This window comes from Neophocaena asiaeorientalis, unplaced genomic scaffold, assembly GCF_003031525.2.
Source record: "Neophocaena asiaeorientalis asiaeorientalis breed wild unplaced genomic scaffold, Neophocaena_asiaeorientalis_V1.1 scaffold134, whole genome shotgun sequence".
Taxonomy (NCBI): Eukaryota; Metazoa; Chordata; class Mammalia; order Artiodactyla; family Phocoenidae; genus Neophocaena; species Neophocaena asiaeorientalis.
This window is the reverse complement of record NW_020185339.1, coordinates 17,629,410-17,656,741: the sequence shown is the minus strand read 5'-3', so window position 1 is coordinate 17,656,741 and position 27,332 is coordinate 17,629,410. Positions and strand designations below refer to the sequence as shown.

At 38.1% G+C, this 27,332-nt stretch overlaps 1 protein-coding gene across 1 annotated transcript in view; it reads left to right on the top strand.

Moving 5' to 3' along the window:
* The first annotated feature begins 1,161 nt into the window (after window positions 1-1,161).
* The window catches only part of TBK1 (TANK binding kinase 1), a 40,987-nt gene continuing 14,816 nt past the window's right edge, over window positions 1,162-27,332 (top strand). The window contains exons 1-8 of the mRNA XM_024736947.1: window positions 1,162-2,141; window positions 4,583-4,700; window positions 8,509-8,649; window positions 12,408-12,537; window positions 14,618-14,799; window positions 19,206-19,366; window positions 22,270-22,380; window positions 25,751-25,930. Of these exons, the coding sequence (XP_024592715.1) occupies window positions 4,614-4,700; window positions 8,509-8,649; window positions 12,408-12,537; window positions 14,618-14,799; window positions 19,206-19,366; window positions 22,270-22,380; window positions 25,751-25,930 (992 nt within the window). The 5' untranslated portion in view covers window positions 1,162-2,141; window positions 4,583-4,613. The remainder of the gene's footprint in view (window positions 2,142-4,582; window positions 4,701-8,508; window positions 8,650-12,407; window positions 12,538-14,617; window positions 14,800-19,205; window positions 19,367-22,269; window positions 22,381-25,750; window positions 25,931-27,332) is intronic.

Sequence of the window (27,332 nt, the reverse complement as noted above, 5' to 3'; positions counted from 1 at the left end):
CCTGTGGATACTGAGGGATGACTGTACTTAAATAAAAATGGTTTTAAAAATAGATGAGTGAGAGCTAATTGTTTCTTTTACAGTGGGAGAGATCATTGCATCTATTGCAGTGATCTTTGAACTAATTGTCCAAAGTATACTGAATTGCAGAGCTTAGACAGGCTCAGGATCCAGATTAAGTAGGTTCAAATAGCAGTGCTGCCAGTAATTGGTTTCAGAACCTTGAGCAGGTTAAATAACTTCTCCCTGCCCCAGTTTCCCCATCTGTAAAGTGGGGGAAATAATGGTAACTACCTCATAACTAAGAATTCAGTAAGTTAAACATGAAAAGAGCTTACTACAGCATCTGCAAATGAAGGCTTGATAATAGCTATTGTTATTGTACTGTTTATTCCGAATATGTAAAGGCAACACCTCCTTTTCCCCTGGTTCTTTAAAGCCCTTCAGGAGATTAACAAGTTTTCAGAGCTAAGAGAAATCAAAACGTGGGAATTAAGAGTCTGTAACAGAAATTAAAACTTCATGTTATCTAATCATGTGTAATAATTCCCACCTTCCTTCCCCGAAGTTGCCTAGCGCACTTTACTTAGGGAGTACCATAGCAATTAGGAAACTGTTCCACCATGAATTACCTTTTCTGTATTGTTCTTAGTCTCCAAAAGCAAACACCCAAATAATTGTCTCAAGGGTGAATCTCATCTGTTAACAGCCTCATTGAGGCAGTAAGACTGAGCGATTTGTATGACTTAACTATGGAACTACGAGAGTTTTATGAGGCCTGGTATAGTTCTGTGCCTAACAGTTTATTTAAATCTTAAATACTAATATTAATTGGTTCACAAACGGCTTGATCTTTAAGAAAATGTATTTCAGTGTTCCTCACTCATGTGGTAAACATGTGAATCAAGGCCTTCAGCTAATCACATTTTCTCCCATTCACCTTTGAGATGTGAGTTATAAGGAACTTGGACAGGTTCTCTTCTTGGCATTAGATAGGGGACAACTAAAATTGGTGGGAATGTAAGCAGTGAATAGATTGTTGTTACAGTAGAATGATTCCATCACTTAAACATTGTTTAAAGGTTTAATAAATTCCTTTGTAACAAGCATTACAGTGGTCTTATCTCCACTGTATATATGATATGTGATTAAACAGGCTTACAGAGGTTTTTTTAAAAATGACAAAGTCAGTATTTGGCAGGGAGAGCTGGGACTGCAACCCTAGGTCTATTCCATTCAAAAGCCTCTGCTCTTAACCACTCTGCCATAGCTTCCTATTTCACTGCCGGCTCCTATAGTTCTCATCTGGGAAGAACTCCCTGCTTCCGCCTCCCTCACTCAGAAATTTAGCCCTTATCTGCAGAGGTCTCTTCGGCCTCTCTGCCTCTCGTTAAGCTGAGAAAGGCTGCAGTTCTGTCAGTGGGCAACAAGGATCACTCGGGAATAGCTGCTTGAGATCCTAGCGGCACGAATACTGCAGGGGACCTGATTTTAGTCCCTAGATTCTCCAGTATTGCCATTTTCCAAAATACCGTCTAAAAAGAGGGAATTAAATGAGCTTATTTACATTAAGAATCTCACGTCCGAATTACTCGCAGCCGATAATCTGGCTCCCCTGCAGCCAATGTGGTCTTTAAGATACATACGAATCTATCCCTGCAGAGTATGATCCTCCAGCGATGTCCCCTCATGTGTCCAGCATTCTGCACACCCGTGATTATTTGCATGTTTGTAATCACCCGTCCACCGTCTGTCCCAATATCACCTCACTCCGCCTTTGGCTGTCGGGGACGGGGCGGGATTCGCAGTTGGAATCTGAATCCTTGCGCTCACTGCGCAGGGCTCTCCGGCTTCACCCTCAGAATAAGAGGGGACAGGCAGAGGGTGTGGACGAGGTCCAAACGCCCCACAGCCTCTCGGCCCCTCGCCACAGAGGCCTCGGAGAGCCGGGCGAGGGAGGAGCGTTGGCAACTGAGGCCGAGGCCCAGATCGGTGCGCCGGAAGTGCGCACGCGCATCCGCACCCGCACGCCGGCCGTCGGTCACGTGACCCCCGGCCCGTGCTCGCGAAGCCGGAAGTGGCCTGAGGCACAAGGAGGCCGCCGGAGCCCGCTGGCGGTGGCGCGGCGGAGACCGGGCGAGGTAAGCGGTGCGGGCGGGGGCGGAGAGGCCGAAGGCGCGTGGGGTACGGGCTGCCGAGCCGGGCACGGCCCTCACGGAGCGCTCCCACCCCCAGTGGGAAACTGGGATGCTGAGTCAGGGCGGGGGCGGGGCGGGCAACCGGAGGAGCACAGCGGGACCCCAGGCCGAGCCCTCCCCGACTCTGGTTGGGCTGACACCGCCTCCCGGGTGTCCGGAGCGTGCGAAGCCGGCCGGAATGGTCGCGCGGGCCCGTCCGCTGCGTCTGGACTCCTCGTCCTACGGCCGGCTGTCTGACCCGGACCCTCCCTGGTCTGGTGGCGCTGGGCAACCGAGAAAGAGGATGTGTCTGTTACCGGGATTGGGCCCTGGCCGCCGGGACAGGCGGATGCCCCTTTTCCTTGGAGTTAGGCTGGCCGCTTTCTACCCCTCTTTCCGAGCGTGGACGCTATTGGCAGTGTTTAAATCGTTTGATTTTTTTTTCAGACGATTAAAAAGAGACGTGTTTTAGTGAAGCGGGGGTTGACTCGCCGGGAGCCAGAAGCCAAAGGCGTTTTTAATGTACACACGTATAATGCAAATGCCCAAACCTTTCCTTTGGGACGTGGCTTATGAGTGTAATTTCCAATCCGTTTCCCAGGCATTTTTAGTAGGTGGCCTCAGAACAAGTTCTACCCAGTAATTGTCAAATGCATAACCAAAGACCGACTTTTTTCCCTGAGGAACGCTGAATATAATATCTGTTTAATAAAGATTCACTTAGTGGTAGGGTTTGGAAATCCTGGAACTTTGTCCATATGCAGCGTCACCAAGCCTGTTTTCATCTATGGACAGATGGTAACTTTCATTTTGGACAGTATAAGGAAGTAGACTTAAGACAGGGTTATCAGTCTCATACTTGTTGAGTGCCTGCCTATATTGTGTCCAAATTTTGGAACGATTTATATAGCAAGTACCTTCTGGGTGTGCTGAGTCACGTTTTAGTATGCGGTTATTGTGGGGTTATTGGAAGATAATTTCAAAAGACATTTCCCAGATCATTGTGACACCATAGTTTAATTTCTGCATATAGAGAGCAGATATCTTAGCTGATAAATGTGTTTTATATTACCCACTAGGTATAGATAGATACTTAATGATATTATTTGCCAATTATAGTTATCTCAAGCAACAGTTACGTTAATGAGCAAAGCTTTTCATATTGAGAAGTATTTGAAAATATTATTGAAAAGATATTTGAGAAGTTTATTATTATCTCAGTAGCTGACAAATGTGTATTTCATATTTTGAAAAAGGAATCGTATTTTTATTGCTTATTTCCAGTAAGTTGCTGTATGTAAAATTCCCTTATCTGAATTAGATGGGTGGTAAAATTATATACATCTCTCTGAGTATATCAAAGATTGGTGAAATTTGGACCCCTGGCCATTCTTTGTGTACTTAACCCTACTTGGAATATTGGCAGTCGTTAATTCATCACTGAATACCTAGTCCATTCTAACTTACTGTGAAGGGAGAGCAAGATCTGTTTTGATTCAACCTGACATTACATCAGGTTTAAGGTGGCATGGTGGGACAAGTGTTTATGCTATTTAGCATACCTCATTTTTATTCCAACATGGAGCTCAAATATTTACAATATACTTTTACAGCTTTTCAATATTGAAGAACAAGGCTAGGGGTGGTGCTTTTTTTTTAATAGACTTTATTTTTTAGAGCAGTTTCAAGTTCACAGCAAAATTGAGAAGAAGGTGCAGAGGTTTTCCATATACCTCCTACCCCCCCCATACATGCTGAGCCTCCCCTTGCTTATTTTTTAAGACTTGCTAATACACATTCAGTATGTGTATATTTATATACTTGGAGGTCGAAGAAACTATCCTTAAGTTAATTTCAAAATTTATTGCTGAAAGGTCACCTTTTCTTCCTGATTGTCAGGCTTTGTGTAGGTGAAATTTTAAGTTATAGAAGTGTTAGGCTGTGGCAACAGTTGTTTTCATTAGTGTTGCCCTGCCCTGGAAGGAAACAAAGTAATTTTTTTCTATATTTCTGTTGTATTTTACCTTATTACTTTATTTTAAAACACTTTATAATATGATTTATCATTGATTAATCTTTCAAAACATTTTAAGGAGGTAAATGGCCAATATCACTCTCATTGACAGAGACAAAATTAGAAGGGAAGTTGATGTTTTTTCAGCGCTGTGAATAAGTGAATTAAATTGAATATATAAGATGTTATTGGTTGATGTTTTTTCAGAGCCCATGCAGCATTTTAGTCTTTAATATTGCTGGAAAGTTAGATTTTTTTGGACTGTTTATGCACTTTGATTTAGTAATAAATAATAGGTGATCTTTCTTGAGAGTAAAAATAGCTAACATTTGTTTCTTACATGTATTATTCCCTTAAAACAAACATACAATTTTTTTTCCTTTTCTCTTAGTATAGCGAGAGGATCACCTAACCACGCCGAGATGCAGAGCACTTCTAATCATCTGTGGCTTTTATCTGATATTTTAGGCCAAGGAGCTACTGCAAATGTCTTTCGTGGAAGACATAAGGTTGGTACAGAGAATACTGTGAAAGCAGCATATATGTAGTTTTCTGAGATGCACACTTGTACTAAAGTGAGACTTGGTGGTTTTGATTAATTTGTCTAGAGAGAGTATGTGTTTTTGTGGTTGCTTAAGGTATAGCTTGTGTCAAAGGCAGTAATATCTACCCAGTGGTGGCAGAGGTCATGTGTTGGGGAATGGAGAAAAACAGAAGGTTGTTTGAAAAAAGGAACTGGGGAAGATTAGTGTTGTGCCGTTTGGTTTTTTCCTCGACCTAATCCTCCTACGTGAGTGAGTGATCTCACTGACCGAGTTCAGTGCAGCAGTGATTTGGGATAGGAGGTAATAGAGGGAGGCATGGTGAGGAGCAGATGGGCATTTTTGAGGGAAACCCACAGATGATTCTGCTGTGCTGTAGTAAGGCTTCATGCCCCCAGAGTAAAACATTCTACAGAGTAGATGGGAGTAAAGTGAGGTTATCATCAAGGAGCCCAGATTTAAAAGACTATATATCCCGGTAGTCAGAACTTGTTAGTGCAAGTGAGAATAAAATAAAAGGGCTAAATCCCAGAGGCATTTCAAGAATCAAAAGGACTTTGTGTCAGATTCTGTATTGGAGGATGAAGTGAAAGGTAATTAAAGTCATTTAAAATGAAGAGATTTAAGATCATTCAAGTTTCTATTCTGGGAAGGAAGCTGGAAAAATAATGGAACAAAAACATCCTTTTATAATGCAAATAATCATTCACTAGTTTCTCAGCACTGTGAATTCAGCACAGGAGCTCTAAACATTTTAGGAAGGAGGAGTTTCCTTATATTTTTCTGTAACCTTGAGGCCACCAGTCAGTTCTGTCTGTGGCAATGAGATGAACATTCATAGATGCATGCTGTTTCCTCTGGCTCTTAGAGAGTGAATCAGAAGTAGTGTCGTACAGTTTTTAGCTTTTTTTCACCTCCAATTCTAGCATTGTCCGCAGGTTCCAGTCCTTGGTCAGATTCATAGTGATCAGCCTTGGATATTCCTGTCCTAGAAATTGTTTTTGTTTTGTGCACTGTGCCAAGAAGAGAAAACGGGTGGCGTGGCACCTCTGGGTTTAGCAGTGAGACGCACCTGACCGTCTGTGTTCCTGTGACCCTGGTTAACTTAACAGACTTTAGTAATCACTTGGTATGTGTCAGACACTATGATGGACCTAGTGATTTGAGCTACAGATAATGGTACCTGCCCACGAAGAGTGTTGGGTTTAGTAGCAAGGTGGTATTGGAAGGAACGTAAATTAGAAACTGATGGAGTGCCAGGTAGTCAGTAGTGATAGGAATTGAGGGAGGCATAAAGTGCCTGGCACTAGTAAATATCTCACATTTTCTGATCCTCTTTCCTTACGTAGATATCCAGTGTCCTTCATGTAAGTGCCTACACTTAGCAGGCACTCTGTAAATGCTTGTTGACTGAAAGAATAAATGAATGAATGAGGACAGAGTAGACTACTGTCCTGAAGTTCTTCTTCAAAGGAAGTAAAACTGTTCTTTATCCACTATAGTTTGAAAGCTTCGAATAAGGATTTGAGAGGCATAAGAACTGACTTAAAGTATTGCTAACACCCAGTTTAGTATTCAGTCCCTAGCAGTCTTCCCTGGGATGTGTTTTGAGAAACCATGTTTGTTCTCAGTGACATCAATTTCAAGGGTTTAGGACTATACCCCCCAAATCCTACTTGCCCTTAATAACTGTTTGTTCAAGCATCTTTAACTATATTAGCTAAACCCTTTTATGTTACTGCTCAGAGTGACCCGGTCCCTAAGTTTACTATTTGTTATTCAAAGTATATTACTTACTTAATCTGTCTCTTTTTCATTAATTTGCCTTGAGCTGCTACTGTGTGTGGACGGGTGTATACGTGTGTTATGACTGAGGTGAAGTTAAAGGGGAGAGAGCTGTAGGAAGGACATGTTGACCTGCACGTTGTATATATATGTACACGTGCATCTCTAAATATTATTCATCATGCTTTGACTTAAGAGACAGTGACCGATAGGTGACTGTGCAGTTGAATAGAGGGACAATGGGACATTCCCACACATATCCCAGTGATCTCACAGGTATGATGTAGACTACAAAAGGCGGGAAAATACTGGCCTGGGTCATAGTGGGTACATTGCAACATTGTGTTCTTTTCCCTGCTTGCTCCTCTGTTAGGATTCTCCTAATTTCAGACTAAGTTTGAGACAGGTGTCCTCAAGAAAAATCTCTCTGTTGCGTGGTATAGATTTGGCAGTGTCCTTACCCTGGCTGATCAAATGGGAAAACAGTGTAGTTGAGCTCTAGTTAAGTTGTTCCATTTTCATACTGTCTGAAAACAGTCAATGGGTCTTCTCCTCTGGAAAGAATATATGGGTACTTGGTGTGGGGGGAGCAGGGGAGAGAGTGGGGAGTGATCACATAACACAGGTGGTGGTCTCCAAAGAGGGATCTTGAAGAGTGAGACTGTGATGCAGCTAAATGGTTTTAAGAAGAAGATTATGAAATTCTGAGGTGAGGGCAAGAGGGTGATGGCTGTAGGTGGTGAATCTGTGTGAGAAGCTGTAGAGAGGGCTTCAAAGCAGGAAGAGCACAGAGGTCCTAAAAGACAGAGACCCATGAAACATCTTTATGCAGGGCATGCTTGAACCCCGAGCTCATAGGAGAAACGAATAGTCTCTCCACTAACTCCAGGCAAGTTCAACCTTGGATTGTGTGAAAAGTAAGGTTAAATTCAGAGAATCTGGCCTGAGTGGTTGGAAAGAGGTGGGAGGGTCTGGAAGAGAGCCTCAAAGAAAGGTTAATTAAATGAAGACCATGACAATGTAATGTTTACCTGAAATTTAGCATGTATTTTGTACCTCTAGGATTCCCTCCCAACTATGGCTGCATTGTAATTCTGTGTTTAATCTACTTCAGTATGCCATGAGAGAGTGAGAGTTGGGGTGCTGCCGGAGCTTTGGTAGAGGAAAGGAAGTGTCTCTGATCCTTTAGAAATGATCTGCTAAGCAACAATCTGCCCTAGTCCTCTAGGTGAAGTTGCAGAAGGTTACCCGAGGCAGCAGTGGTGCAGTCCAATGAGGATGGTCTGCTTTAACCTTATTCTCAAATCCCAGTCGGGCCCAGCCGCTCTGCAGCATGTGGGATCTTCCCGGACCGGGACATGAACCCATGTCCCCTGCATCAGCAGGCGGACTCTCAACCACTGCGCCACCAGGGAAGCCCCCAGCTAGGGGATCTTAAAGTTAGTTGCCTTACTTTGAGATTCTTACTAAAAATTGCATATGTGGAATATAATTTTTAATCTTTCATTTCCTACATTGATTAGTTTAAAATTGTTAGGCCCTGGAGAAACCCTTGTGAGTTTCACTTTCTATTTCTTATTCAAAATACACATTCACATTTGGTACTGTTAGAGCTCTTCTGATATGTAAATGACTATCTTTGCCACGTGTATCATAAGGAAGCTTTATGATATGAAATATATAAATAAAGGAAGCTTTATTTATATATATATAAATATACATAGAGAGAGGAAGCTTTATTTATAATATGAAAAAAAATAGCCTTTTCTACATTCCAAAGCATTCAATTTGAAAGAAATACTGAACAGTTGATTGATTTATTTCAGCTTAAAATAAAAAGGTCAGGAGTCCTAGTACAAATTGCCTAATGCTTAAAAATATTCAGGGTGTTCTATAAAAAAGATAAATTGCCGTATCTAGTGCTAATGCTACCTTTTGTATCTTCTTTATAATATTATAAATAAATAAACCCTTTCTCTCTTTTTCTTAGAAAACTGGTGACTTATTTGCTATCAAAGTATTTAATAACATAAGCTTTCTTCGTCCAGTGGATGTTCAAATGAGAGAATTTGAAGTGTTAAAAAAACTCAATCACAAAAATATTGTCAAATTATTTGCTATTGAAGAGGAGGTAAGTAGTCAAGCTTTAATTAACGGTGTCATGTTTATTGTAGTTATTATGATTCGGGAGAAATAATCTAATATAAAAATTGTTCTATAAACAGTGGGCTTTTTAATGGTGAAAATTAGGGCTTATACCACCAAATATTTATTCTCAAAGATTCTTGAATAGCTATAACAATGGAAATGAAGTCTCATGGAATCAGAAAAAGTAGTATAAGAAATAAAAGAATATAGAATATGGTTACTGGTATTATTACTAAAAACAAAAGCTAAAGTTAAATTGAAATAATTATATAAGGATCAAGAAGAAAGTCAAACAGTACAAAGAAGGCTTTATAAAGAATAAAAATCCTTGGAATCCAGAGAGTGATATATGAAGTCCAGTTGTAAAAGACAGAATTGATTTTAGTGGGAAACAGTGAAAATAAAAATGTCATTAGAAAAATATAAATTCTGTTAGCGTGGGTAATCGATAAAATTACACCTTTTGAAAAACAGTTTGGCAGCTTATACTCCTCATACCAGTGATTTCTTTTTTTTTTTTTTTGCGGTACGCGGGCCTCTCACTGCTGTGGCCTCTCCCGTTGCGGAGCACAGGCTCCGGACGCGCAGGCTCAGCGGCCATGGCTCACGGGCCCAGCCACTCCGTGGCATGTGGGATCTTCCTGGACCGGATCACGAACCCGTGTCCCCTGCATCAGCAGGCGGACTCTCAACCACTGCGTCACCAGGGAAGCCCCACTGATTTCATTTTTAGTGATTACTTCTTAGGAAGTAATCAGAAGTGTAAATTATAATTTTATGCACAAAAATGTTCATTGCTGCCCTGTTTATAATAAAGAATGGTTAAATAAAAGTTAGAATGTTTGGCTAGTCACCCAGAGTTAGCTACACTCGAGGTTAAGAGCATAGCCCTCCAGACTGCCAAGTCTGTTCAAAACTTCTGATGCAAGCTGCAGAGGAGTTTGGCAAACCATGCAGGTAGATAGAGAAGTCCCCACCAGACTGCACATTGAGACACGAGCTGCAGGTTCAGGAGTCACCAGGGCTATCTTCCCTTAAGACCAACTGGCTACCCAGTCGGGGCTTCCCACGACTGCCCTCAGATTTGATAATTTGCTAGAATGTTGAATGACTCACAGAACTCAGGTAAGCACTGTACAGTTGATTCTTGAACAGCACAGGTTTGAGCTGCCTGGGTCCACTTAAAAATGGGCGTTTTTTCCACTAAATCTGTACTACAGTACTACACAATCCGAGGTTGATTGAATCTGTAGGTACGGAACCACAGATACAGTAAAGTTATGTGTAGATTTTCGACTGTGCAGAGGGTCAGCACCCCAACCCCTGCTTTGTTCAAGGGTCAACTGTACTTACATTATAATTTATATTTTAGTATAGCAAAAAGATATAAATCAGAACTAGCCAAAGGAAGAGATCCATAGGGCCATAGGGCAGAATATAGGAGGGTTCCAAACATGAATCTTCCTTATCCTCAGGGATACATTATCCTCTTGGCATTGATGTATGGCAATACGCACAGAGTATTGCCAACCCTGGAAGCTCACCTGAGCCTTTGGTGTGCAGAGTTTTTATTGGGGCTCAATCACATACTGCCTGCATGGCTGACCTGTAGTCAGCCCTTCCCATAGGTTCTGATGATACTTTTAGCCTCCATTTCCTCTGGAAGTTGGAACGGATGTGCATGTCCAAAATCCCCATCATAAATCACATTGTTAGACTGTCACATGGCCAAAACCCACAGACAAAGACACTTCTAGCAGATAGGACATTCTAGAAGCCTAGCAAATCACCTCCCAGTAGCCAAGGGCAATGACCAGACCTCTCTGGCTAAAATTAATTCTTTACTACACAGTAGTTAAGCAGTAATAAAGAGAGATATTTAACAAATTTCAATCACCTGGGAGCATGCTTGTGTATAATGTTCTGTGAGAAAATCAGTATTAAAAATATATATGCAGTGTGATCTTTTTCTTTTTTTAATTTTTAAAATTAATTTATTAATTAATTTATTTATCTTGGGCTGTGTTGGGTCTGCGTTTCTGTGCAAGGGCTTTCTCTAGTTGTGGCAAGCGGGGGCCACTCTTCATCGCGGTGTGCAGGCCTCTCACTATCGGGGCCTCTCTTGTTGCGGAGCACAGGCTCCAGACGCGCAGGCTCAGTAGTTGTGGCTCACGGGCCCAGTTGCTCCGCAGCAGGTGGGATCTTCCCAGACCAGGGCTCGAACCCGTGTCCCCTGCATTAGCAGGCAGATTCTCAACCACTGTACCACCAGGGAAGCCCTGCAGTGTGATCTTGATATATACAGTATGGTATACAAAGTGTTAATGTGTCTGTAATATGATTTGATGCATAGAAAAAAGACTGAAAGGAAACATACCAAAATATTAACATAATTATCTCTGGGTGATGGGATTATGGGTATTTCTCAAATTTTCAATTCATCAGCATTCAGTTATTTCATTTTTTCAAAACAACAGTTTTTTAAAAAAATATTTCTTTTATACTACTCAATCGTAGAGAAATTTAAAATATTTTATGGGTATATATTGGGGATATGTAGAAAGAATTATAAAAGGAAGGAAGAATTGAAAGTTGGAGATGAATACTGGATTTAAGTCTCATTCATATTTTTGAGTTTCTGAAATGAGCATGTATCTTATAATCAATGTGTATTTGTAATTTGGTAATACTTCTTTTTCTCTATAAAGCTGTTATTAAATTGATGATGTATCTTATATTCAGTGGTACATTAAAATTAAGGTTTAAAACAAATCAGCAGCTCAGATTCATATGAGCAGACTAGAACTTTGCTGCAAGAGGACGACTCAACTATTCTGCCACCTATTTATTTTTAAGGCTAGAACTCTGGGAACTCCTTGGCAGTGCAGTGGTTAGGGCTTCACGCTTCCACTGTAGGGGGCACGGGTTCGATCTCTGGTCGGGGAACTAAGATCCCGCAGGCTGCAAGGCGTGGCCAAAAAAAGGTCTAGAACTCCATTCTTTGAAGTAAAAGTGCTTGTCACAGGAAGAATTTCAAGTTTAAGAGATTTGTTAGAAGAACAAATATCCTAAATAAATGTACGTTATGTATTAGAAATTAAACATAATTTTGAAAGAATCATTATAACATTGTAGCAGTGATTTTCAAATTAGACTTGCTGTGGTTTGTCTTCAAAGACAAACCCAGTTTGTTTTTTTTTAATTTATTTATTTTTGGCTGCGTTGGGTCTTTGTTGCTGTGTGCGGGCTTTCTCTAGTTGCGGCGATCAGGGGCTACCTTGTGTTGCGGTGCGTGGGCTTCTCATTGCGGTGGCTTTTCTTGTTGCAGAGCACAGGCTGTAGGAGCACGGGCTTCAGTAGTTGTGGCATGCAGCCTCAGTAGTTGTGGCTTTTGGGGTGTAGAGCACAGGCTCAGTAGTTGTGGTGCACGGTCTTAGTTGCTCTGTGGCATGTGGGATCTTCCCGGACCAGGGCTCGAACCCGTGTCCCCTGCATTGGCAGATTCTTAACCACTGCACCACCAGGGAAGCCTGACAAATCCAATTTTAATACGAATTTAGAAGATGTTAATTCTCATCTGTACAGTCAACAAATATTTAACAAACCCCAGGTAAAAAGCAATTCAAAGTGCCTTCATTATTGTAGTAAATCCAACTTTTAAATGAAATCAGGTAAGTATTGGCATATAATAAAAATTTATTTTTTATATTGAGCCCCAATCAGTGATTTTTTTTTTTTCAGGTAACAACGAGGCATAAAGTACTTATTATGGAATTTTGTCCATGTGGAAGTTTATACACTGTTTTAGAAGAACCATGTAATGCCTATGGACTACCAGAGTCTGAATTTTTAATTGTTTTGCGAGATGTGGGTATGTTTGTTTATTTATATGATTATATATGTGTGTATATATAACTTAATGACATAAGAATTTTTTAAAATAAATTTCTTACATTCAAAGCCAAAGACCTTTATGGAGTGCTTTCTTAGATATGACACCAAAAGCGCAAGTACAAAAAGAAAAAAGATAAGTTTAATCAACATTAAAAACTTTTGTGTTTCAAAGGACAACATCAAGTAAAAAGACAACCCATAAAATGAGAGAAAATATTTGCAAACCGTACGTCTGATGAGGAATTTTTATCCCAACAAAACAATAAAAAGACAACCCAGTTTAAAAATGGGCAAAGGATTTGATAGACATTTCTCCAAACAAGATATACAAATGGCCAGCAAGTATATAGAAAGGTCATTAGTCGTTAGAGAAATACCAGTCAAAACAATTAAGAGCTGCCACTACACACCCACTAGGATGGCTAAAATCAAGAAGACAAAACAGAACCAAGTGTTGACGAGGCTGTGGAGAAATTGAACCCCTCATATACCGTTGGTGGTGGTGTAAAAATGTGCAGCCTCTTTGGACAACAGTCTGACAGTTCCTCAAAAGGTTAATAAACAGAATTACCATATGACTTAGCAATTCCGCTAGTAGGTATTTATCTAAAAGAATTTAAAATCCACACAAAAACTTGTACACCAGTATTTATAATAACAACAAAAAAAAGGAAGTAGCCCAGTATCCATCAACTGATGAATAGGTAAACAAAATGTGGTATATCCATACAATGGAATATTATTTGTTCATTACAAGAGTGAAGTAGTGATACATGCTATAATATGGATATAACTTGAAAAATGCCAGACACAAAAGGCCACAATATTTGTATGATTCCATTTACGTGAAATGTCCGGAATAGGCAGATCCATAGAGACAGAAAGCAGAGTAATGGTGGTCAGGGCCTTGAGGGGAGGGTGGAGTCGAGGAGTGACTGCTAATAGACGTGGGGTTCTTTTTGGCGTAATGGAAATGTTCTGAAATTGGTGGTGATGGTTGTACACTCCGTGACTCTTAACTACTTTAAAAAATGAGTTTTATGATATGTAAATTTTATCTCAACAAAGCTGTTATTAAAAAATATATATGGCAACCAAAGGGAATAATATCTTCTTGGAAGGAAATGAATCAATATTTGAAGAATAGGAAAAGCCCAGTGATAAAGTATGAGGTTAGTGGGAATTCTTGAACTTGACACTGGAAGCAGTAGAGACTACTTAGGTGAGGGTAAAATGAAAAAGAAGCAATATGTGCTACAGCCTAGAAAATCAAATAGAAGTTATAGATGATTGATGCCTTCCTAAGTGTACTGGTAGTTCTGAGCTTTCGTAATTGAATGTTGATACCCCTAAACTTATTTTTATATGTCATGCTTGGGCACTCATCTATCAGCTGTCAAACAAATGTTTCAGACTATCACTCTGTGACATTGCATGTCAGTTAGCCCAAACAGCTTAATTTCAGCAGTTTTGCCACCTTTGTCCTTAAAAAAAAAAGAAAGAAAAGAAAATGGCATTTTTAGAAGAGCACTAAGCATATGAGAAATATATTTTTGTGGAAACAAGTCTGACACTTTGCCTCCTTCTATTACTTTTTTTTTTACTATATTATGTATCGAGTCCAGTTTACTCTTTTGTGGAATTTTTTCCCAAGGTAAAAATGTATAATTGTGGTGAAAGATTATCTTTCTTGGGAATCTTCATTCTTAAGTTTAAGCAGATGGCCCACAGGTATATAACCAAAAGTAATTCTGGAGGTCATAGGCTTAAGACTGTTGTGTTCCATTTTCTTGATAGTGTTTAAGAGAGATTGGACTCTTCCTTAGACCATATTGGTCCTTATCATTCTAAAACTCCTCATTACTCAAACATGGAATACAAAATATAAGTATAATCTGTTACTTCTTTGATTAAAATGACTTTGGACCAACTTATGTAAAAACTTACACTGAGTGAATATAAATTAATATTAATATTAATATTAGTGAGTGATGCACGCATACATATGCATAGATACCTACATTATGATTTCCTGTGTTTTATATTTATTGTTGAAGTGGGTGGAATGAATCATCTCCGAGAAAATGGCATAGTTCACCGTGATATTAAGCCAGGAAATATCATGCGTGTAATAGGGGAAGACGGACAGTCTGTGTACAAACTCACAGATTTTGGTGCAGCTAGAGAATTAGAAGATGATGAGCAGTTTGTTTCTCTGTATGGCACAGAAGAATATTTGGTAAGTCATGTATCACTAATAATTTTATTTAAAGAAGTTGGATATATTGTAAATATGGATAATTGGTCAACCAGTTCACTATGAAATGTCAACTTTTATGGCAAAAATTAAATTTTCTATTCTAATGAATATGGTTTGTAATGAGGTATTAAATATCGGTTTCTCAGGGGGTTATTTCTGTTAAAAATTCTTACAAGTTTTATAATAATCTTAAATAATTTTACTAATGTTATTCATCTATATTAAAAGAAAGAACTGTCTGTACACTCCAGAAACATCTAACTAGTAAAGGCTTCCTTATTTGGAACAGAGCAGTTAATACATTACAAACTTGTTATAGTACTCTTCCCTGTAGAGGAAACTTCATTATAATTCTGAAGCAGAAGATTCTCTTCAGGGAGGTTGGTTATTGAAAGACAAAAAGAATAGTTGTTAGAAACACACATAAAATTGAATGCCTCTAAAAGATCTAATTTGAGATGCTAGAAAACTAGAAAAGCTCTGTGGTTGAAACAGATTATGTAGGTGTGTTTGTGTGAAGTTAGTAAACATTTGAAACACTTAAGAAAAGACACTGAAAAATAAGTATATTTAACATGTAATCAGGAAGTTTATAATATACAGCTATCACTAATTGCTCATGGCTCTGGGTTTTGTTTTAAAAGTCTTAGAATCTGTGACTTTTTTTCCAACTGGATTCTGCCATTGTAATCTTATAACATGAATAAAGTCTACCTGGCCCCATAGCTTTATTCAGATTATACTAAGTCTGGCATGAATTAAGATGTCTTGTTCTATCAATATATCTCCCCAAATTAATCTATTATATTTTGGTAGTCTTTATTAAGAATACCTAAAAATGGATTACATTCATCCAACAGTTATTTAGGTACCAGGCACTGTTCTAGGAACTGGGACTTCTGTGATGAACCAAATGTACATGATTTCTGCTCTTATGGAACCCACAATCTAGTGAGGACAACAGACAAGTAAATAAGATAAATTCAGATAATTAAAGTGTTGGAAAGACAATATTAGGTAATAAAATAGTGACTAGCAGGAAGAAGATAGCTGGGGGAAGCCTCCTTTCAGTCCTAAGTGAACTGACACTTAAATGATAAAAAGAAGCAAGCCATGCAGAGATTTGGGGGAAAAGCATTACAAGCAACTGCAAAGGCCTAGAAATAAGAATGACCTTGGATGTTTGAGAAACAGAGAGGATGACAGAATAGCTGCAGTTTAGTGAGTGAAGAGGCAGGTGGTAGGAGTTGGAATTGGAGAAGTAAGCAGAAGGCAGCCAGGGCATACAGGCTAGTGGTTTTACCGTGTATGATCGCCCCCTTTTTATAATAAATGTTTTACAATGTTCTTTTCAGTATCTTAAAATGAAATTCTTAGATAATATAATCACCTGCATACCTAATTAAAAGAATAGCATAGTATCTTAATAATAATATAAAGGAAAATATAATAAAATCATAGATAGTTAATATGTAAAAGTTTAGGAGCACCTTCACTGGCAGAAAACGTAAGTAATCGGACGCTTTCACCTGTATGTAATAACACCTCCAGTGCACGTGCAGTGATAACTTGTATGTTGTATTGGTGAGTCACATATCACAGGTGTTGTGTTGTCACTGACATGATTTTCCAAAGCAGTGAATAATTCTTGATAAAGTTTCTAACTAAACAAAGTAGATTTACATGTACTGCATTCCTGTAGCTGCAAAAATACTTTGTTTACTTTATGTACAAAAATACATTGTTTATATATAAAACAAACTGAGATCATTATAAAACCTCTTTCCTGCACAAATATCCGGCAAGATATTCAAAAGTCATGCAAGATGTCAGAAGCTTATTTTTCAGAACTGTTTCATATTTGACAGGATGTCTCTCATCTCTGGTCTCTGCCCACTAAATACCAGTAGCCCTTCCCAGTTACTGTGATAACCAAAAAAACCAAACAGCAGTACAGTACTAGCGTTCAGGAGGTTGATCCCTATTACCAACTGTCAGTCTTTCACATATTCTCCTAGGACCGCAGGTCAGCTTTTGCCTCTAACAGACTTTTAAAATGGAAAGAACGAAACATTTAAACATTATTTAAATTATTAAATAAATTTACTCCAAGTCCATGCTGTTCTCTTGGCTAAAATTTTACTCGGATCTATTTTTCCTATTTCAGATTATGCCCAGCCCTGTTTTCTAATACAGTACACCACAGTTATAAAATGAGACACATAATGGCCTGAAGCTCAGCAATCTAGAAATATTTATGTATTTAAATGAAAACTTTTCTCATTTTGGAATTCCCAGACCAGATGTTGAATCTTCTCCTTTTTGTGTGTTAAAGACCAAAGGAAACACCAGCATTTTTTCTTCTGCCATTTTTAATATGATGGCTATCTTAATAATATCTGAGAACTTGCAGTAGGTTTGTCCTTATGCTCCTATCTCAGATGCAGACACCCAGGCCCAGTAATACTGGTCCCTACACAAGTACAAGTAGCACATTTGCGAGAGAGCCACTGGGCATAGATACGTCAGACCAGCCTGTGTCAGGCCACAATCAGTCCGTCACTGCCCAGGGAAGGCCTTCCAGCTGTACCAATTAGGCAGTGTATTATTGCACCGTTTGAGGAGATCCCCCTTTGTCTCCTTCTAGAATCGCTGTATCTCCTCTTCCCAGGTTGGCGGCCTCATGTTCCAGAAGATATCAGGCATGTCCAGGTACTCTTGGCCTCTTCACAGCACCTTGATGCACTAAGTACTGGCTGCTGGGTCAAAGGTCTGGCCAGCGCTTCTTTGGCCAGTAGTTGCTTTAGGTGCTCTGCCACAGAACCAGCAAGACCACTCAGCCCCCGTGTGTCTGGTAGGCATGTTGGGACACTCACTTAAGCTCCTCATGCTTATCACCTCTTCTGATTTCTCATTAAAATGTATTTCCCAAAAGAGGCCACCCATCCCCCCAAAAAATAATAATCCAGGGCTTGTGACCCTTTGAGAGTCAGATTCATAAACTGCATCATTTAGAAACACCCTCCCAGCACTGTTATCTGCATGGGTTCCCAGTCCCTTGGGTCACTGCCAAATACCACAATGTCGTAAGGCATTGTTTTCGTTTGGCATCATTTGGGAGATGACTCTACTTTGATCGAGAGTACACTCTTGTAGCTTTATCTTCGAAAAATCTTTTAAGTTCCAGCGCATAACTAACATAAAGACAAATGTCACGAGGCTAAGCATGTATGACCACTGGTTGTCCTCTGCAGAGCTTAATGTCCATCACAGTCTCTGTCTGGATCTGTAAGCTCCTAAGCCATGCCCTCTAAGTTCCACCTGTTCTCCACAACTGTATCATAGTGTATTCTGTGCTTAAGGACGTGTGTTTAACATCAGACCAGCTACTTGTCTCAGTTGCTGTATCCCCCAGTGTACCTAGTCAGGCTAGTCCTCTGAATTAATTCTAGAAAATTAAATTTTCATCTCAGAGCCTATATGACTTGCTCAGCTGGATTGCATGTGAGAGATGAGGGAGAGGAGTCAAGGCTGCCTGATATGTTTTGGGTATGAGCGACTGGGTAGATGATGGTACCATTTACTTAAAGGATAAAGATTAGAAGGAAACAGGTTTGAGTCGGAAGACCAAGGATCTATTTTGGATACCTTAAATTTAAGCTACCTTTTAGACATTCAAGAAAACAGTAGGATATATGAATCCAGAGCCCAGGACAAGAGATAGTTTGGGGAGTTAAAGGATATAGGTAATATTTAATGCCATTGGCTTGAATGGGAGATGAGGAAATAAGGCAGTTGTAAGTGTGGACAGCTATTTTGAGTTTTGCTATGGAGGGAAGCAGAGATTTGGGTGATAGCTACAAGGGGATGTAGGGTCTATTTAGGTTTTTTTTTTTAATGGGAGCTATTAAAGCATGTGTGTAAGCTGAAAGGAATGATCCATACGAAGGGAAATTGATGCATAAAATAAAAGTGGTAGTTACAGGAATTGATTTCTAGAATTGGTGAGATGATATGATGGGCCCCATAATACAGATGGAAAAGTTAGCCTTTGATAGGAGCAGTTCCATTATAACTGGAAAGTAGGCTTAGCTCTGGACACAGATTCAGGTAGGTTGGTATTTGGAAACAGACATAAGGGAGAGTTGATCTCTGATTTCTTCCATTTCTTCATTGAATTATGAAGTGAGGTCATGAAAATTGAGGGTCGAAGGAGACGGTGTTGGAGGTTTGAGGAGAACGGGCAGGATGTGAAATAGCCTCTTCAGATTGGGAAAGTGAAATAATTAGGAAAATATAATAGAATTTCCAAGCATCATTGAATACCCATTTTTGTGTAATGTATTATAGAACACAAGTTAGTAGCTTTTTTTTTCTTTTTAAAGCATCCTGATATGTATGAGAGAGCAGTGCTGAGAAAAGATCATCAGAAGAAATATGGAGCGACTGTTGATCTTTGGAGCATTGGGGTAACATTTTACCATGCAGCTACTGGATCACTGCCATTTAGACCATTTGAAGGGCCACGTAGGAATAAGGAAGTGATGTAAGTGGTTTCTCCATCTAAAATTATAAATAATTTTTTAAATGTATCTCTATCTTATTTTGTTTCATCATGTTAGAGGGGTACGCTACTGAAAATTGATCTAGCCATCATTTCTGATATTTTAAGCTATTTGGTTTTTTAATAAGAATGCAGCCTTATCAAAGTGTATAGGCATACCGTTTCATACCATGTTTAACTATCTTATGTACAAAGCATAAATGGCATCCAGTCTTTGATTCGTATTAAAAATACACTGCTTTCTGGAGTTTATTTCAATGCACTGTATATTTAGTTTTCTGTGTCCTTATCAGGCTTTTTCCTCCATGTAACCAAAAAAAAAAAAAAAATAGAACTTCTGTGGAGTACTAGAACCATTAGCGGATCAAAAAGAAATACAGGGACTTCCCTGGTGGCGCAGTGGTTGGGAGTCCACCTGCCGATGCGGGGGACGTGGGTTCGTGCCCCGGTCCGGGAAGATCCCACATGCCCGCGGAGTGGCTGGGCCCGTGGGCCATGGCTGCTGGGCCTGCGCGTCCGGAGCCTGTGCTCCGTGGCGGGAGGGGCCGCAGCAGTGAGGGGTCTGTGTACCGCAAAAAAAAAAAAAAAGAAATACGGTTCTTACCCTGAGCTGACCTGATTTCTTTAACCATTTCAAAAATAACGTTTAATGTAATATTACATTTTTTTCGTGTTGCAGTTTCAGTCCAAAGCCTGAAGGCATATTACTAGTACATTATACATTTATGTACTGACATAATTATTAGGAAATAATTATTGTGTAGAGAGTCACTACTGTAAACCAAATAATGGAAGAAAAGAGGGATGGATTTTTAGATGTGAAATCTATTATAAAATTCATCCATACATTGGCCACACTTTTTATTTTAAAAGAAATTAGTGAATGACCTTGTCTTATGAGAAACAGCCAACCTATGTACACATAAAACTTATGAGGTTATGATTGTTTGGTTTAGTGAAGTAACTCACTTGACAGCCTAACATGTTCAACCATTCTTTTAGATCTTAACATTTCTCTCAGAACTTTATATATATGTTTGACCCTGCCCTTTATAAGCAAACATGATAAAGTAATAATCACAACTGTAAAAATACAATCTTTTATCTAATCTCATCTCAGAAAATTAGTAGAAGCATATTTTCTGTTTTGTTTGTTTGCGGAAGTAAACCGGTTCAACTGGTAACGATGACTTTTGCTAAAACCTGGATATCTAAATGTTTTCCAGCAAGGACAGTGTACAAATTCATGGGAACTGTACTGATGATTTTGGTATAGCATCATCTTGAGACTGCTTTACAGCAGTGTCGTTTTTATAAAATCTCCTCATTAATGAAGGCTAAGAGTCAATTTCTGTTTTTCCTCATGAAACATAAAGTGTGTCCAACAGTTAATCATGTTTTTATTGTCATAGGTGTTTTAAAGCAGTATCAGTATGTCTTGCTGCCCTAAAAATGGATTAAATAAAAGTGTGATGCTCCCTAAATAAAGGAAACATGACTTATAAGCAACTAGGAATACCTGATGATTTTATCTGACCACCATGTGGGCAGATAATACCATTAGAAGAATTTTTTTCTTTATTTGCACAGAAACTCAACTGTTTATGAATACTGATGCTAATGAATGTTCAGAAGCGCTTAAAGAAGTAATAATGACTGTTTTACTTTACTATTGAGTGATGTATTCATCTCACATTATAGCCATGATGATCCCTCAGCATCTCATTTACATGTTACTAAATGTATTTGTATATGGATCTTAACAAAATTAGTTCAGTTTTTTCAAGAATTTATAAGCGTTACCTTGATTAAGAATTCTGTCATTCATTCTATTCACTTCTCTTTTCTTGCATTAATCTCACATATCTCTGCTTATTTCTCCACAGTCACATGGTTCTCACATGAATGCAACTTATTTTTCACATTAATTTCCTTCTTCTCTGAAAAATCTCTTAAGGCAGAAGTCCTGGCTGCCTCTACTGAAGAAGCAGCAAGCGGTCCAAATCAGTTGTACTGGTTTCTTCTGCTGTTTTAAAGAATATATTAATTTGCTCAGGGCACATTTATGTAGACATTAAACAAACCAAAAAAATTATGCCAGAAATAATATTTATAAATTTATGTAAGATTCTGCTGTGTTATGATTTACATTTTCATCTGGAAGGCATGAACCTTGTTTTCCTCTCCTACTTTAAGGTTTTGTTTTGGAAAGTGCTGACACCTGAAAGGCTGCCTTGCCTCTATCATTATTAGTATTCTCTAGCTTCCCCATCCATCTCTTTCTTTAAGTCATCTTTATTTTTGTCACCTTCCTCAAGAAGCAGATTAAGTTTTGACTTTTAATTTTGGTACACACATCTATTCCTATATGTGTATATATGTTTTCGATATGCAAAAATTTTCTGTTACTGTGCTATGTGTAGTTTTATCTTTTTTTTTTTTTTAAAGAAAGCTATTGTTCATTCTCCAGTAATTTCATGGTCCAGTTGACTGTGCCTTTGGATAATCTGGGTAAGAGGGATTAGATGCTTTTTTTTATGGTCTAGAGATATTCTGTAACATAACTTTTTTTGTGTTTGCTCAATTTTTTCAGATGGAAAAATTAATATTTTTGTTGTGAACATCAAGATGCTGTTTTATGGCACTGTGAGAACCCAAATGAAAATTAATTATGGCATAAGTAAAGTAATCGTACAGCCACTATTCTACTTCAGTCAGTCAGATTCAAAGTATTTTGATTGTTTTATGGATCCTGTGAACATCAATCACAAAGTTTCGTCTAGTAGATAATTGTAGGTGCAACTGAGGAAATATTTTTGCAAAGCCCATTGATAGGCTATGCAGTAACAAACTACTTATTTTAATCTGCTTTTATTCCCCCCAAGGTATAAAATAATTACTGGAAAGCCTTCTGGTGCAATATCTGGAGTACAGAAAGCAGAAAATGGACCAATTGACTGGAGTGGAGACATGCCTGTTTCTTGTAGTCTTTCTCGGTAAATATAGTGTACCCAGTTCTCTTTTGCACTTTGGTGTTTGAAATCTTTGTTGACTGAAGTCACAAATACTTAAGCGTAGTTTTGTTTTGTTTTGTTTAATGTTTCAGTAGATATTATTAAACCATATGCCTTGATTCGTGATTTTCATCTTTGGCAATATAAAGATCGATTTGGGTCTATGTAAATAATTTTGCCAGATCTCTTTTAGGACATAGAGCGTACATACATCTTTGAGATTGCTAATCACTGGTCTTGGAATTGTGTGCTATGTGGGGATCCAGCTAAGGACCTTGGTATCTCTTGTGCTGACCTTCATAATGACGTAGCACAAATAGTGGCACAGATAGGAATAACCAGAGTTCTAAAAAACAAGCACTCAAGAAGTTTAATATTATCCTCATTTTCAAAAAGTAATCATATTGTTCAGAAGGTGAGAAATAACAGTTTTCGGGACTTCCCTAGTGGCACAGTGGTTAAGAATCCACCTGCCAATGCAGGGGACACGGGTTTGAGCCCTGGTCTGGGAAGATCCCACATGCTGCGGAGCAACTAAGCCCATGCACCACAACTACTGAAGCCCGCGCACCTAGAGCCAGCCCATGCTCCACAACAAGAGAAGCCACCGCAATGAGAAGCCCGTGCACTGCAACGAAGAGTAGCCCCCGTGAGCCGCAGTTAGAGAAAGCCCGCACACAGCAACAAAGACCCAATGCAGCCATAAATTAATTAATTGATTAATTAATTAAATTTTAAAAAAAGAAAGAAAAACAGTTTTCTACTACTTTTTCTAGCATTTCAAATGTTCATATAGGTCTTACTTATTATGGCAGCCAGAACTCAAATTATATATGAATCCTGTTATCACAAAGAGAGATTTAAGGTAAAAGAAATTAAAAGTAGAGAGTAAATTTTTTTTTCTGTTGCTGTATCTTTTTTTTGAAGTATATTTGATTTACAAAGTTGTGTTAATTTGAGAGTAAATTATTAGATTTTACTCTAGAAATAAAGCCAAGACACTCATCAATATTTAGAATTTGTAATTACTGAATTAACTTCTATTTTTCCTGAGTGTAGGAATTGTATAATCCACAAGTGAAAACACACAGGTTATGATTTACTGGCTTAATGCCTTTTATAATCTGTGGGTGCTCTTTGTATTACTTTCAACATATAAGTAAATAAATATATTAATTCAAAATATTTATTTAAACTATATATATATCACAAGCTAATAAAATATGTCCTATCATTTTATATATTGCTGTGAAAACTCATTTAAACTGGTAGTTCCAGTGCTGAAATCATTTTTGAAAACCACTACACTGACAGTTTCATTTTTGTGTGTTACTTAAAGAAAAGTCTCCAGGGCTTCCCTGGTGGCACTGTGGTTAAGAATCTGCCTGCCAATGTAGGGGACACAGGTTCGATCCCTGGTCCTGGAAGATCCCACATGCCACGGAACAGCTAAGCCCGTGCGCCTCAACTACTGAGCCTGTGCCCTAGAGCCCACGAGTCACAACTACTGAAGCCCAAACACCTAGACCCGTGCTCCACAACAAGCAAAGCCACTGCAATGAGAAGCCCACACAGCTGCAACAAATAGCAGCCCCCGCTTGCCATGACTAGAGAAAGCCTGCGCGCAGCAAAGAAGACCCAATGCAGCCAAAAATAAATAAAATAAATTAAAAAAAAAAAAAAAAAAACTCTCCAAAATAAAATTGTGTCATGCAGCTAGAATTACCAAGAGAAGGTCACTTTATTGGAGAGCAGAAATTTAATATTATAATAGTGATCTGTGTTAAATTTTGATTTGGAAAATACTCATTTTGGAGATCTCAGGCAAAACATAACATTTAAAGGGGTCAGGAAATGAGCACCTGCTGTTTAATAACTATATTGCTGACACTCAGACTCAATACTTTGACAATCTGAACTATATATTGCATATTTCAGGAGGGTAACAGGCCTTATTTATCTAATTATTCTTTAGCACACCGTGTTATAAATTTTTTGACAAAAATTGCTCAGGTATCAGAAAGTATATTATATGATTTTTTTTAATAGTAAGGACTTTAAGTACTACCAATCAGCAATAAAATCAACTACCAAAAATGCAACAACCACAGAAAAAAGATAACCATCCTCTTTCTTATATGCATTAATTAGTCAAGACTGGATAGCCAATGAGAAAAACCTAACTCAGTTCGTTAAAGTGAAACAAGATTTAAGTGAAAAATAGATTGACATTATAATTCAAAGTTCACATGTGTATGTAACTCAGAGCCCAGTGGAATCCTCAGATTCAGACTGTCATCAAGACTTGGTCTCTCAGTTCTGCTTTTCTCTGATTTCTGTTTACTTTCAGCCAGGCTCTTTCCTGGCAGCCACAAGATGGCTGCTGGCATTCCCAGATTCACATTCTCACAGCTTTGGAAGCTCAGTGGAAAGACAGACTTTCTTTCCCGATAGTTTAGCAAAGATTTCTGGGTTGATTCTTATTTAACAACTTACATGCTACCACCTGGCCACTTCTGACTAATCATAATCACCAAACCTGACTGTCATGCCCATCTATGCACAGGGAGTAGAGTTAGAGAGTAGAGAGGTATGGATTCTCTTACAAAATGAGGGAGAATAGATACTTGTTAGGCAAAAATTTTAATGTCCACTGCATACCTTAAAAGCTGTTAACAGGCAAGGAATTATTCCAGTGTCGTGTAGTCAAGAATATATTTTCAAGACTACTTGAAATTCCATAATTGAGTCTATTTAAGCAGATTTTAAAATTCAGTGAAAGCATGAGAAAGGATAAAGGTCCTTCCATTCTTTTCTTTTTTAATGTTTAAGTTTATTAGTCAAAGATTATTCCTAGTTGAATTGGCATTCATTGGTTGCTAAATGATTGTAGTAATTTTCCTTCCTAAAGAAGTGTACTACAAAAGGCATATGAATTCAACATAAAAAATTACGTATTGGAGTGACGTATTAAAAGGACATTAATGACCCTGTAATTAAACCATTACCTTATCCTCATGACCACAGGGTTCCAATCAACTTATCTCACCTGGATAGCATGTATATACAATGTTAGAATATGTTTGGAAAAGTGAGGAAACTTGGGAAGGAGAGAATCAAAGAAAATAATCTGTAAAAGCTAACATAAAAATACCGTAACCCCTGGTTCATTGACAGGCAATATTAAATCAAGGTTACCTGGCTTTCTGAAAAGTTGGCAGATTTTTTATAATTTTAAATTAATCTAATCTAATAATAGTTCCTTTGATTTGTTGGTAAATATTATGATTTTGTACCTAGACAGAATATAACACATTCACTCTTCATGTAACTTTTTTCAATACTGTTTTAGGGGTCTTCAAGTTCTACTTACCCCTGTTCTTGCAAACATCCTTGAGGCAGATCAGGAAAAGTGTTGGGGTTTTGACCAGTTTTTTGCAGAAACAAGTGATATACTTCACCGGATGATAATTCATGTTTTTTCGCTACAACAAATGACAGCTCATAAAATTTATATTCATAGCTATAATACGTAAGTACCTCTTTATATTTTTTCCTGTACTGTATAATGTCTTGTTATATAATAATTACGTATCTTCATAAATCAGGAGAGGAAGTAGAAAAGATGTCCCAGCTTCACAAGAGGTACCCACTTTCTGCTTAGAAAACGTTTGAGTGCTGAGTAAATTCCTTTTCACTTATCTTTGGAGTAAAAGGATTAGTTTTCTAATTTTCTAAAATTTACAGGTAAATTAGCTTGTTCTTACATTGCAAGTTTTGCAGGACTATTTTCCTTTCTGTGCTTTCTCTCAAATTACATAATCACATATAACTACAAATAGCATTTACTAATAAATGGGCCAGGTTTTATTAAGAATATTGTCCTGTCACTTAAAAAATATTGAAGTGTAAGTCTTAAAGATAGTTAGTGTAGTTATTATTTGCATATGTGGCATAAAGCCCTTATTGAGTACTAGGGAAATAACCATTTGTTTTATCTTAAAAAAACACATTACACCCATGTGATAAAAATCTACCCATGTGATAAAACTACATAATTAAATCACACACATCCTTACATGTGGAACTAGGGAAATCTGAATAAAATAGGTGGATTATACCAGTGTCAAGATCCTGATTGTAATATTGTACTAATGCAAGATGTTACCATTGGGGGAAACTGAGTAAAAGGTATATAGTGTCTCTCCCTATAATTTCTTTCAACTGCACATGAATCTACAAAGATCTCAAAAAAAATGTTTTTTAAAATGAAAGGCAAAAAAACATTACACCCTTTCTATATGCCTTGATTGCTGTTTGACAAGACTCAGCAGTTTTGATGCCTCATAAAACTCAAAAAGAGACTTTCTCTGATAATTTATTAAGGAATAAAATCAATTAGATGGAATAATATTTTATACATTTTTGTCTAATCTATATCTAACAATATTATAAACATTAAATATAATGTAAATATAATGAATAAAATAATATTCATGTAACGTTAGGTTAAAATATATTTTTCATCTTTATTTTGGTGCTTAATAGCCTGAATAGATATGTACCATAGGTGTTGGCCACTATTTCATCTTAAGAGTGTGCATGAACATAAAAAGCCCACCCAAGCCTGAGCCAAAAATCACAGCAGAGGCTTTTTGAAAGTGGCTTTTTTTTTGTTTGGAATCACAACATTGCTGCTGGAATGTTTATTTGATTTCATGAATCTGTTCAGGGAGAATCTACCTTTTTCCCCAAAACATCATTTTGAAAATGCCTGATTTTATTAATTCATTTAACAAACATTACATAGTCATGTTGTAAGTATTGTTCTCAGTTCTTTATATATTTAAATCATTTAGTCCTCACAACAATTCTGTGAGGTGGAGACTGTTATTCCCATTTTATAGATGAAGAACCTCAGCACAGAGGAGTTA